The sequence below is a fragment of the Atractosteus spatula genome, chromosome 26 (genome assembly GCF_055471065.1).
Source record: "Atractosteus spatula isolate fAtrSpa1 chromosome 26, fAtrSpa1.hap1, whole genome shotgun sequence".
Lineage (NCBI taxonomy): Eukaryota > Metazoa > Chordata > Actinopteri > Semionotiformes > Lepisosteidae > Atractosteus > Atractosteus spatula.
Window position 1 is genome coordinate 1,077,686 of NC_142731.1, and position 12,431 is coordinate 1,090,116.

At 41.8% G+C, this 12,431-nt stretch overlaps 1 protein-coding gene across 1 annotated transcript in view; it reads left to right on the forward strand.

Annotated features, from left to right (window-relative positions):
* Positions 1-715: 715 nt before the first annotated feature.
* The window catches only part of lrp2b (low density lipoprotein receptor-related protein 2b), a 68,443-nt gene continuing 56,727 nt past the window's right edge, over positions 716-12,431 (forward strand). Inside the window, exons 1-13 of the mRNA XM_088905944.1 lie at positions 716-753; positions 1,692-1,757; positions 2,875-2,894; positions 3,065-3,187; positions 5,410-5,526; positions 6,962-7,072; positions 7,381-7,494; positions 7,939-8,055; positions 8,595-8,738; positions 9,341-9,457; positions 10,669-10,797; positions 11,175-11,344; positions 11,876-12,099. Of these exons, the coding sequence (XP_088762070.1) occupies positions 716-753; positions 1,692-1,757; positions 2,875-2,894; positions 3,065-3,187; positions 5,410-5,526; positions 6,962-7,072; positions 7,381-7,494; positions 7,939-8,055; positions 8,595-8,738; positions 9,341-9,457; positions 10,669-10,797; positions 11,175-11,344; positions 11,876-12,099 (1,490 nt within the window). The remainder of the gene's footprint in view (positions 754-1,691; positions 1,758-2,874; positions 2,895-3,064; positions 3,188-5,409; positions 5,527-6,961; positions 7,073-7,380; positions 7,495-7,938; positions 8,056-8,594; positions 8,739-9,340; positions 9,458-10,668; positions 10,798-11,174; positions 11,345-11,875; positions 12,100-12,431) is intronic.

Consider the following 12,431-nt stretch of genomic DNA (forward strand, 5'->3'; position numbering starts at 1 on the left):
TTATAGACAGGCTTCTATCCTTGGAATCCAGGCACATTCCCACATGGAACCGTGTTCCATGCAGGTCAGTCTGGACGTGCTTAAACTGGTTTGTTACAGCCCCCTTCATCCATTTAATGGGAGCTCCATTACTTAAATGCTGTTCTGCCACTGATCTGCTGCTCTGTCGGTGAGATGCTTTCAAACCAAGGTAGTGTGCGTGCTTCACCAAGGGATACTCTCCTTGAATCTGCCTGAAAAGAGGCTGTCCTGAACTTGTTCTGCTGGTCTCTAATGCATCTGCTCGGCACCAGACCCCTGGCAGAGGTCCCCACAAGATTTCCCCATGGCAGCTCAGCACCCCTGTCTGCATCTGCCCTGACAACTGAGCTCATCTCCAGTCCTGTCAGATCTCAGTTGCCCCCTTACATCCTGCATCTCTGCTGGTCTTCATTCCACTTCAGCAGTCTCTGCCAGGCTTCAGCCTTCTCCGAGCCCTCAATGGGCTATTGCAGTGGGTTCTCTGGCCTCGCGGAAGGAAGTGCCAGTCTCCATCAGCTGGCTGCAGCCTAACACATGGGGAGTGGGATTTGTGGCTGAGTTGGGTTTCCTCCTCCTTCTGCTGCAGGTGTGGCAAGTAAACCAATCATTGCCCCCCCCCCCCAGTAATTCATGTCAACACCTTACTTGAGGGTGACCTTGAACGGGTCTCGGTACCATTTCCTTCAGTTGAGTGATGGCCAGTGGAGAAATGCAAGAAGAGAACCTGAGGAGGTAAGCAATTCTGGGATATTGGAATGCATTTCAAAGCTGGTGGATATCGCACAATGGAAGACACCCTCATTGGTCCACTGGTCCTCTCCTGTGATCCCTAAGACTTGATGCAATCACTGCTGATTGCATCTTAAACATCTTAATGTGGCATTGGTAGAAGTCCAAGTTTCACTATGGTGGAGGGGAATGAACAGCAGTTGTCTTGTATCATGGATCCTGCAGGACTTTCAGGTACTTGTCATAATTTGAAGAGAGAAACAGTGACACAGTGCTGGACTTCATAATCAAAACTATGAAGGAGCTATTAAAATTATAAGGATGGGAGGGGTGGCTGCAGAAATCGGTGATATTACAGAGCTTTCCCATTTTCCAGTGCTCTGCTGAGGGAAGGCTGATGGATGATTTTCATCGATATTCACTTCTAGGTAGTGCTGTAAAGGTCTAGCACTTTTTGAACCAATGCAAAGTGCTCTATCATGTATCCATCATCCACAAACAAAACATGTCCTTGGAGGCAATTTGTTTTTAGAGCAAGCAAGACTGAAGAGCTTCCCTTCCACTATGTTAAATGCAGAGGCCCCAAGTATAAACAAGAATGAATGTCTTGTCTGCAAAGCTGTAATTGTAACTGAAACCAATCAGTAACCTCTATAAAATTTTCTCTACTGAGTATTTGTTGCACTTGTTCTCCACATTACGAATACAATAATTATTGTATTGGGTATACTGCAAGTATCTTGCAGAATTGCATTATTGTTTAAAGTGAAATGTTTAATGCTGTGCTTGTAACTTACCATGTATACAACAAAGACGGTAAACGCATTTTGCTGATATCAACATTTTAACCTGGCAAAGTTAATCTTATATCCCACCTTGTGAAGGAGAACCCATAAAAGTCATATGTGTCTGTTAATTTAAATCCCCACACTCCCGAGAAGGTGTAAATGTCCTTGCTCTGCAGGGAAGATTGCCACACAGGGTTCGCCCCAGCTCCTGGAGGACAGGTACTTAGAGCAGTTTTAGGGATGCCACAATGCTTGAAGTGAAGCATTAGAATTAACATTTTCTCAAAAAGAGGAGAGAAATAAAACAGGTAACAACATTCCAGGATGATGAGAGGAATCCTCCTCCTATCCATCGTGTTTGGTCAGTGCCTGCGATTTGCACAAGGTAGGCCTCGAAACGTTGAGCTGATGTTCCGCATGGGATGTGTTCCTCAGTGGTATTTTTAGCACTTTTTTTATTTTCAAACTTATTTGGTTGCATATTAGATTTGTACTAAAAATAGACATCTGTACTCTTGCATACGTATATTACAATGTACATGAAATTAGTTACCATTCACATTTGGTGATCCTATGTAAAGTACTGAAACACTATGAAAAATGAGAATTAAATGCTATTGTGTAATTAGATGGGTGGAGTCAGGAGGACACAGACTTGAAAGGTTTAATCAAGAATGAGTACAGTTCGGAGGGGAGATTGTATTTTACAAACTTTATTTTTTGCAGCCTTAATAGCCTCTCGGCATGAAATGCTCCAGAAAAAAGAAAACAACACATTGACATTTGGCTACAATCAAAAGGATTGTCAATTTTGTTTATTAAACACTTTACATTTTCATTGCGTTCTTGCTTTTTACATAAGTGCTATGTCTCTTTGTGAATCAATTCAATATCAACACCTTTTTTAATTTAATAAAGCTTAAAGAAATGGTGTTTCATTATGAGTTTTAGAACTTGGTTGTTCAATACATTCAGCACGCTAAAAGAGTCTGGTTTGTTTTCAGTGAAGCTTATACACAATTTTTTATGCATTAGATCATTTCATTTTTTCTGCTCTATTCAGAGTTTTATACACCTAACAACACAATATAAGCTTCCAATGTAGTTTGGTATCATCTTAATGAAGGTTAGTATTAAGCAGGGTGCGTTAGTAATTTAGAAGACACACCTGTAATGTTATTAAACAGTGGAGGAAACATACAGTCCTGTATGTACATCCACAGCCAGTGAGGCTGAGAATCGCAGTATAGTATACCTGTTGATAATGAGATCGTAAAAATGATAGCTGGGGGACCTTCGGAGTGGCGCAATTGGTGAAGCTGTTAACTCGGTGCAGGCTGATCTCGGGGATCGTGGGTTTGATCGGCATCCCCTGCTGCCTGCTGGCACTTGTAGTCATGTGACACTGTTGCCATTCTCCTCTAGTTGGCTCTGAGCATAGTTGTGCTGTCTTGATGTGTTAAAAGAGGAGGCTCAAGGGTGGGCTGGATGGTGTAGTAATGCTGCTCTGCATGTGTCCCTTTCAGCTGCCCATTCCTGTGCTTCAGACCAGTTCACCTGTGTGCAGGGCAAAGAATGCATCTCCATACTGTTCGTGTGTGATGGTGAGGAGGACTGTCCAGACGGCTCGGACGAGCAGAGAACTTGCAGTGGGTATCGGTCCGAGTCCCAGCTTTAAAGCTGGTCAGTGTGGATGCACAAAGCAGGAGTATTCAACCTCTCACGAAACTAATGTTTCAGCTGAAGTACTGCCGTTATCAGCATTTTAAAATTGCTTGTCATATGCTGATCATTTGAATATACTGGAGATAGTTCACATTAACTCTCACAATGCCATAAGGGTGGTTGGCAGACGACGTTGACTTTTGTTGATTGGTTGAGTCAATGCAAATCCTAATTATTTTATCTGCTAACCTGAAGGAAGACTATCCAGGTTTGTTCTTGGCTGTCACTTGACTCTACGGAGCTATATCTGTGAAGTTATAAAGAACAAAACGTTATCTATATGGTCCCTTCAAAGCCCTCTTTTACCAACTGTCTATACAACTAATGTTTTCTTATGGAGAAGTAATCTAGAACGGCCTGTTTTATGGGAGCACAGGTCACATGATTCATTAACAGTAATTTAATACTGACGTTTGAGGAGAAATAAATATGCCCTGTCCTACCAGCCCATTACACTGTGGGCCACACAGGATTGAGATAAGGAATAAAGCCAAACCCACATTGTGATGAATTTTGAATTAACTACAATTTAATTACACAGATACAGCTTTAAGTATCTCTGGCATATTTTAAATGTGAGAAAAGATTGTTTATTAAGACTATTGAGTTTGCATTTTGAGATGGACGTCTGAGATTTATTCTTATTCAGTTTGTTTATCTTTACGTATTCGTATTGGCTCAGTAAAAGGAAAATTAACCCCATATTGGAGTCTATACAGCTCCATACTGAACCAGTTTTTAAAGCAGAAGTGGCAGAGGAGTATGACAGACACCAGACTTCAGCCCTGAGGTCGGACGTCCTTTTATTTGATTTTTGTTTTATATCTGTTTTGCAAACAGCCAAGAGAGTTCGTATGGGGACATTCGGATAGTTCCGATTTTATCACCTTTTACTTTTTTTATCTACACCTCTGATATAAGAGTAAATATCCCTTCTCTTACAAAAATGGCCCAGGGGGGGTTTGCACATCCACAAGTTAGGCAGGACTTCAGCTAAATTTCTCATTCAAAAGCCAGCATCTCCTGAGCGATCCACTCTTGATCACAGAAGGAGGTTAGGATTTTTCCACTAGTGCCAGAGTGTCACCTACTGGTCTACCAGCAGATATTTGCAACATGTCCTCTCTTTGTGTAATCATATTAAAGACTCTCCCACAACTGATTTAATGCTGGTTGCTGAAATATATTTAGTTTTGCAAGCTTTTACAGATAGTGACTCCTTAAGCAGTAGTTTCCCAGTAGCAAAAACCGCTTTGATGCAGAGGCTGATAAGCGAAACGACATACTGGCAATTGCAAAGCACTGAGTGTCGCCACCTCAGTTATCAGACTTTTTAAGATAAGAGAAACTGCAGTGCTTTGTGTGGAGTAGATAAAGTAAATAGCTTCCCTTTTTAGCCCATATCTTACACTTGTTGCATGCTAGATAATATACCTGCTGATGCAGGCAGGATGAATAGTTACTGGCACTAGAGAAAGATGCTGATCAGGCCACCGCTATAATCATAACAGTAATACACAGTAATGTAATATTAATTTACCCAAAAGCAGCCCTGTGCCCCCAAGCTCTTAAAAGGGAACTGCAATTACAAATTTCCAGAATGGTTATTCAATCTTGGTAGAAAAATAAGTCAATTGATAGTATCACAAAATTTTACTAATTTTGAATTAAGCTTAAAATTATGAATTTTGAAGCAACCCTTCCTGCTCCCTAGTCACTGTAATGAGTAATGTAATTAGATGTACAGGTTGGTCCCAAGATGATCTGCATGTACAGTAAGGTGTATTTGTTGGCAAAACTGTCTCAAAGTCTAGAGCAATATTTCTATTGGATTAAAAAAGACATATTCACAAGCCTGCTTGTTCACAATGTAGTAAGGCTGCTTCACCTCACTGGATGTTTTGTTGTCTGGCTGTGAATCACAGAACAGTTAATCTATTTTGTGATATAAAACCTCCAATTTACATATTACTGTGTACATTTAGTTGCATTATTGTTTGAAATGCACTTGTCAGTGCCAACTCTTTCTAACCATGAAATATAAAAATAACATTGCAGTTCCCATTTGATATACATGAGAAGTACAAGGGAGATCAGACTGAAGAAATGCATACAATTCCTGTTGAGTAAGATTCTCCATCCACAGATGGCCAGAAGTGTGCTCCCAGCCAGTTCACATGCCAGGAGGGCCAGTGTATCCCGGGAAACTTCCGCTGCGACAGAGTCCAGGACTGCGTGGATGGTTCGGATGAACACAACTGCAGTAAGTGATGCCGTTGTGGTACTGATGGGACTGTCTTTTCAGCTTGAGTTATTGGCTTGTTATTTCTGCTGGGGATTAGAGCTTTAAAGCGATTTTGTTAGTTGGAGAAAAAAAAAGTATCTGGGTACATGGACACTACATTTCACTCCATTACATGGAATAATTGCTACCATGCTTCTGAAATTAGGTTTTCACTAATTTAAGAGCTTCAACACTGTATTGATAAATAATGAATATATATATATGTATATGTTTATAGAGTTGCAGGTCTAGGTCTTTTACCCTTGTCCATTAAATTAATCACTTTTAAAACAGGTTTTCACTATGTTTCATAATTTTTATTTGCAGTGCGACTCTTTAATCCTTACTTACCAACAATGAAGGAGGCTGTAAAAAATTAAAAGCATTCTATTAAATCAAATTGACTCATGTAGCAATAGGTATTTTGATGATCAGGGCTCACTGCGTCATTACCAGAGCCCTTAAACAGAAACTCAGGTGGTGGAACATCTCTAGTATGCTGAATCACGAGTCTTGTCTTGTCATTGAGCAAACTTTACAACAGTTATTCCTTCATTTAAAACGTTTTATAATAAAAGAATGTCATTTAAAAAATGTGAGTATCAAAGGGCAGTCTGTGAAGACAGACAATCATCTTAATTACAGCTATTTGATTGTAAATAGTTGAGCTGTTTTGCACTGTAGTGTAAAATCTTTTCAGATTCATTGTTTTTATTGCATTCTTAAATCTACTTTTTATAGACTTTTTCTGTGCTACAGTTCCTACCTAGTGTGGGCGTGCTGTGATGCCATATCTTTAAAATATGCAGGTCCAGGCCACAGAAATACCAAACACACAGCTCTAAGGTTCAGAAAAATACCCCTGCCTTTTATTTTGCAGTGCGGAGAAAACCACAAAATGCATCACAACCAAACACCAAAACAAAATCCAAAGCTCTTCTTTGAGTTCCTGCCTAAACCTCTTTTCAAAGTCCCTAACTCTCCCAGCCAAGCAGCTAAACAGTTTACTGGCCTCAAACAAACATTGCTGATGTTTACCATGAGACTCTTCCCTCATTGCCCTCGTCTGCCTGGCCCTGCTGCCCAAAACTCTGGGCAGTCTTCATCCAGCAGCCCTCCTCCTGCTGGCCTCCCCCAGCCTGCCAGCTCTCACCTCAGTCTCGCTGCTCCCTCAGCTCTGCGGAAACTCCCACAGATACCCCAAGTCATGCCCTGTCAGCTCGCTGCAGTGTGACACAAAGACGTTAGGTGTAAAAGTTAGTTAGGTGTTATGTGGTCTGGTACTCTATTTATTTGTCTGTCCCCAGATCTTGGTTGTCTGGGGTCCAAAATGGTCTTTTGAACTTGACTCATGCTTTCCGTAAAGTTCACTCTCACACTCTGTCTTAGGTGACTGTGCTCTTGTTCCTCCCAGACTACCCAAGCTGCTCTCAGCTGACCTGTGCTAACGGAGCTTGCTACAGCCACTCCCAGCACTGCAATGGCATCCAGAACTGCAGGGATGGCTCTGACGAAGCCAACTGCAGTAAGTCGAAAATGAAATGGTTTACTGTTTCTGTCACTTGGTCAGGACATCAACAGCAGTGTTGGTATCAGGCACTTGAACCTGTAACATCCATCCATATTACCCAAAATATACATGTTCATTTTGTGTCTGACAGGTTAGGCCATGCCCTAACTGTAAAACGTGACATCCAAACACATCTGGCTATAACACTACTGTCTATAACACACAGCTGTCTAGATCTCTCCCCTCAATATAACATACCCCTGTCTAGAATTCATCTCTGTGACACATTATTGTCTACAACACATTTTTCTACTATTTCACAGCCCAGCACTGCCCAATGCACCAGTATCAGTGCAACAATGGCTTCTGTGTCCCCTTGTCTTTTGTCTGTGACCACTGGGATGACTGCGGTGATGACAGCGATGAGCATGGCTGTGGTGAGTGGTGAGGCCACAGCTCGACCTGGGCAAGGAGATTATAGGGAAATGTCAGTGGAATTTAGGTCATCTAACATGGAAACTGAGGGATTAGAATTCATGAAAGTCCTGGGAGATTTGCAATGAGAAATTATTGCCAACGGTGATTTTATTATAGAGATAGATTCCTAGAAACTCCCACTTGATCATCACTGAGTCAAGTGCTAACAGTGATGAGGATGTTAATGGCTAGAGCATGTGCATATATACTGTATGAGTAGTCTTCACACCTAATTGTAATATTTAAGAAGTGTGACTTTAGCCTCAGGAGGCAGGTCTGTGTAACCATTTCTTACTAGTAAATTCTGTAACAGAAGCCGGCAGCCTGACTGCAGAGATTGAAAAGGGCTCTGCTGGCGCTGGCTGTGGTCGACCCTGCTGACGTTCTGTCTGTCTTGAACTCAGAGTATGGGAGCTGCAGTGGCAGCGAGTTCACCTGCACCAGCGGGCGCTGCATTGCCCACACCTGGGTGTGCGACGGGTTCAACGACTGTGGGGACCACAGCGATGAGAAGGGATGTGGTGAGCACGGGCAGGGGGGGCGAATCTGCACATGCCTGAGAGAGGGTCCACGTCCTTCCATCTTGGGCTGACACCCCCCTTTCTCGGAAACTGACCTGCCATGGCTCCAGAAGGCAATGTTGCTGCTCATCTCAGACTGGTGCTGTGACACAGTTTTAACATGAATGAAAATTGTACTCCTCCTGGATGCAGTGAAAAACAGATGTTGGATAGCAAAAAAGATACAGTATGTGCATCTGAAAGCAGATCTTCAACTGGTTACTATTTGTGTCTTTTAGGGATGTATATTGTATCTGCTTGAGACTTTGCTTCTATTTATAACCTGAGAAGAGGCAGGAACATAGAATATGCAGTTAAACACTTTTTTGTCATTTTTTTCAGATGACCATTAAAATAAAAAATACAGGCAAGCAAGATGTGATGCTGTCTTTTCAATTCATTAAAAATAATGCTTTTTGGATATTTCTATGCGTCATTACCAGGCCATACCACAGACATGTGCTAGGAGTCTTGCTTATGGTCCTGTCTGTCTGTTTCAGATACTGGCTCTCGGGACTGCTATCCTGGGGAGTGGCCCTGCCCCGGATCTCTGTTCTGTGTCCCAGTCAGCAAGGTGTGTGATGGCCATGTTGACTGTCCAGGCGGAACTGATGAGACCAACACCACAGCACACCTGACATGTGGTGAGCCCAGAGTCCCTTCCATAGCAAGCAAAGACTTTTATAAAACCATCCATCTGCGCATGTAAAGGAAAGAACATTTAGAATCATTATTTATTATTAAATGAACAAGTATTGTTATTTTCATATGCACATTGGATATGGTCAGTTTTATTGTGTTTCTAATTTATCTGTTGTGTATTGACAACAAGTAATTTACTTGTCTCTTGTGTGTCTCACCTGGCTCACCTCTGGTTTGCAATGCTTAAAGCATACCTGAACATCATCAAGAAGTTCAAGAGGTTCATGCCCTCATGGTGTAGCATCAGTCAATGTGTCTTTCTGGATAATGCAGCCTGGTCTATGTGCTGTATCACTTTAGGTTTGTCTAAAGGCTTAAGGCTGTTAAACTGTGGAGCATTCTCTAGAAAATTAAACTGTCCGAAATGTCCAGTTACACTCCTCAAATGTCCCCCATCTGTTTTCTGTTGCTCCTTTCCCTCTCTTGCAATCAATACAACCAGCTAAGTGAGGAAGACCTGTCCACTAAGGAGGGTTTTGCTTCATGTGTGCTAGACAAAAAGCTGGAAGAAAGGAGCCAGATTAAGAAAAAGCGTGTCTTTCAGGGCTGGAGAGTTGCTCCTTGCTGAGCTGTGAGTTTCGCTGCCACCCCTCGCCTCAGGGGGGAGCCTGCTATTGTCCTGATGGCTTTATCGTAGCCAACGACAGCCGGACGTGTGTCGGTAAGCCTCTTGGTCTCAAACTCTCAGCTGTAATAGGAGAAAAAATCACCCACAACCATATAAAATTACTGTGGAGGCTGGGTGGAGCAGTGATATTCCTGGTTCAGCTCTGTCACTCTCGCAGGTGTCTGTCTGAAGGAGTGCTGATTCTACTGTCTTGCACATGAGATGAAAAACGAATTGCTTAGTGCTCACTCCTAGTGCAGCCTTAAATTAATCCTACAGAAATTTTTTAAACATTTGTTATAATAATGCTTCCTTAATCTCTTTAGATGGGGGTTTCTGGCAAATGACTGATCACTAATAAAACGTCACAAGAAGCTTTTTCATGCTTAAGAGCCACAGCGTCTTGTGGATTTAATTTTACTTGAGCTTGTAATGACTTAAGAACTCCTGTTCTATAGGAGGTATTAACTCAAGAATTAAAGACTTGGAAATAAAACCTGATTAATCCAGCGAAGTCAACATTGGCTCAATTAAAGCATCATTAAATCACGTCTGCCTTTTCTAGTTAAATAAATGGTGCTGCCAAAATATATTTGAAGCCCTTCCAATCATTGATGAAACTTGGTTGGCAGCTGAACTTTTGGGATTTTGCAATGTTCTGAATATCTTTTTCCTAGCTTGATATTTGTGGTAACAAAAGAGGCTGTTAAAGCTGTGTTCAGGGTATAAAAAGCAGCTAGAAATTTCTGAGCTTTAGAGTTGAGGGAAGAAGAGAAAAATGGTGCCTCCCTGCTCAGCTGTCCAGAAGGCCTCTCGTAATAAATGTTTTTAAAAAATGCACTCAGCTGCTGTGAGACTTCTTGCATCCCTGCAGTGCCATCTACAATCTGCCAGAACTGAGCACCTCTGGGCTAATAAATAGTCAGCCTGCATGCATAGTCTTTCCTGTACAGATCACAAAAGTTCTCTGACCTGAATTCTGAAAACAATTTTAGTTCACAAAGCAGACATTTAAGGGTCGATACCTTTGGTTGGGTGAAAGCTGGCAGGTCTTACATATAGAAAATAAGAAGATGGGAAAGTTTCTACATGACCATTCAAGCCATTTAGCTTGTTTCATTCCAGACTTTATTGGATCCATGGATCTTTTCCTATCATTTCTTTAAGACTCCCACGGGCTTTTGTGCAAATTTTTCATCTGTGTCCATAGTTTCATGTTTCACTTATACTCCAGTTATAATACTGAGCTCCTACTGCACCCACAGACTATGATGACTGTAACATCTGGGGGATGTGTGACCAGTTCTGTGAGGATCGATCTGGCACACATGTCTGCAGCTGTGCCAGTGGGTACTTTCTAGAACAGGGACGTCACTGCAAAGCCAATAACTCAGGTGAGGAACACAATGTCTTTATTTCCTTGCCCCAGTCATTTAAACAAAGGGTTAATGGAGCTTTGTGTAATATCGGTTATAACAAGTACTTCATTAGATGTTAATCTGCAAGAAAGGTATTATTAAATTAAAACCTGCATTGCATCTCTTGGTCAGTTAAGTTGTGCACTTTTTAGGGGAGATTTTGGGGTGCAGTAATGCGTGTACTTGATTACACTGTCCTTTGTCTAACTGTGAAAAACTGTTAATAACAATCAGGTTTATGGTAGATCTTTTAATTAGAATGTCTGCTGCATGAATACACACCTGGGAGAGCAGGTAGGTTGATTTGTTGATAAATGAGCCTGAACACTGCTGCTCTCTGTGCCTGCCTGCAGCTGGCCTTCCCCAGCTCATTTTCTCTAACGGCCGAGACGTGATGATTGGGGACGTTCATGGCAGGAACGTACGGGTTCTGGTCCATTCGCAGGGCAAAGGGCGGGCTGTGGGAGTCGATTACAGCTGGGTGAGCCAGCGCCTCTTCTGGACAGATAAAACCAGCAAGAAGGTTTGTATTGATATATATCTAATGGGTTTAACCTGCTATTCATGCCCCTCTGCTGAGTGATTCCTGCCTTACAGGGAAAGCATCTGGTTTCTGAAAACTACACCTTCAGACTTTTCTACAGTAAAAGGCTGGAGCCGTTCTCATTCTGTTTTCAAGCATATTCTTGTGCTGTGATCTAGTGAGATTCTAGTGCTCTTTTTACTTCCAGAAGATGAAGACTGTTTCATTCCTATTGTCCCCAGCTTGGAACTAATCTCAGACAAATCCCATGAGTATGTCATTGGGCCCTGATGCCTCAAAACACTTTCTTTACCTCTCTTTTCTGGGGGAGTTTAAATGAAATATAAACGCCTGTTCATGTCCAAAACCCTGTGCATGCAACAAGAGCAAGAACCACATAAAACTTTATCTTTAAAAGAAGTCCGGAACTTAAACATGGAAAGAAAAACTACTTTAACAACAGTGACACCTAGGGAAGACAGAACTCTGCTTGCTACATCATGCCTTGATCTAGTCCACGTGTTTCCCCAGGTGTACTCCATAAAATTTGATGGGACAGATATGACAGAGGTCCTGTCGATGTCCATAGACAGTCCAGAGAACATCGCTGTGGACTGGATCAACTTCAAACTGTATGTGGTTGAGAGTGCAGTGGACAGGGTTGACCTTTGTGACTACAATGGTGGAAACAGGGTCACCCTGATAGCAGAGAACCTCCAGAACCCTCATGGACTGGCTCTGGATCCCACAGTGGGGTAGGTAACCGGTCTCAGTCCTTGACTTTGTGTGTGCGCTTCACCAGTGAGGGCTTTGTTTCAGTAGAAACATTACCTCCACTTTTTTTTAACTGAATGACGTCTAAAGATTTATTATTAATATGACCATTTCACAAGCTTGTTATATTTTAATAATTTAGGGCAAAATGTACCAAATTAGAATCTGAATTATTACCGAACATTAAAAATTCATACTTCATTTAAAGCATAAAGTCAATTTTTTAAAAATACACTGTGACGGAAACAGAATAAGATCCAATACAATTCAAATATGGTAATCCAGAAATATCTGATCTTTCAGGTGTGCCCAT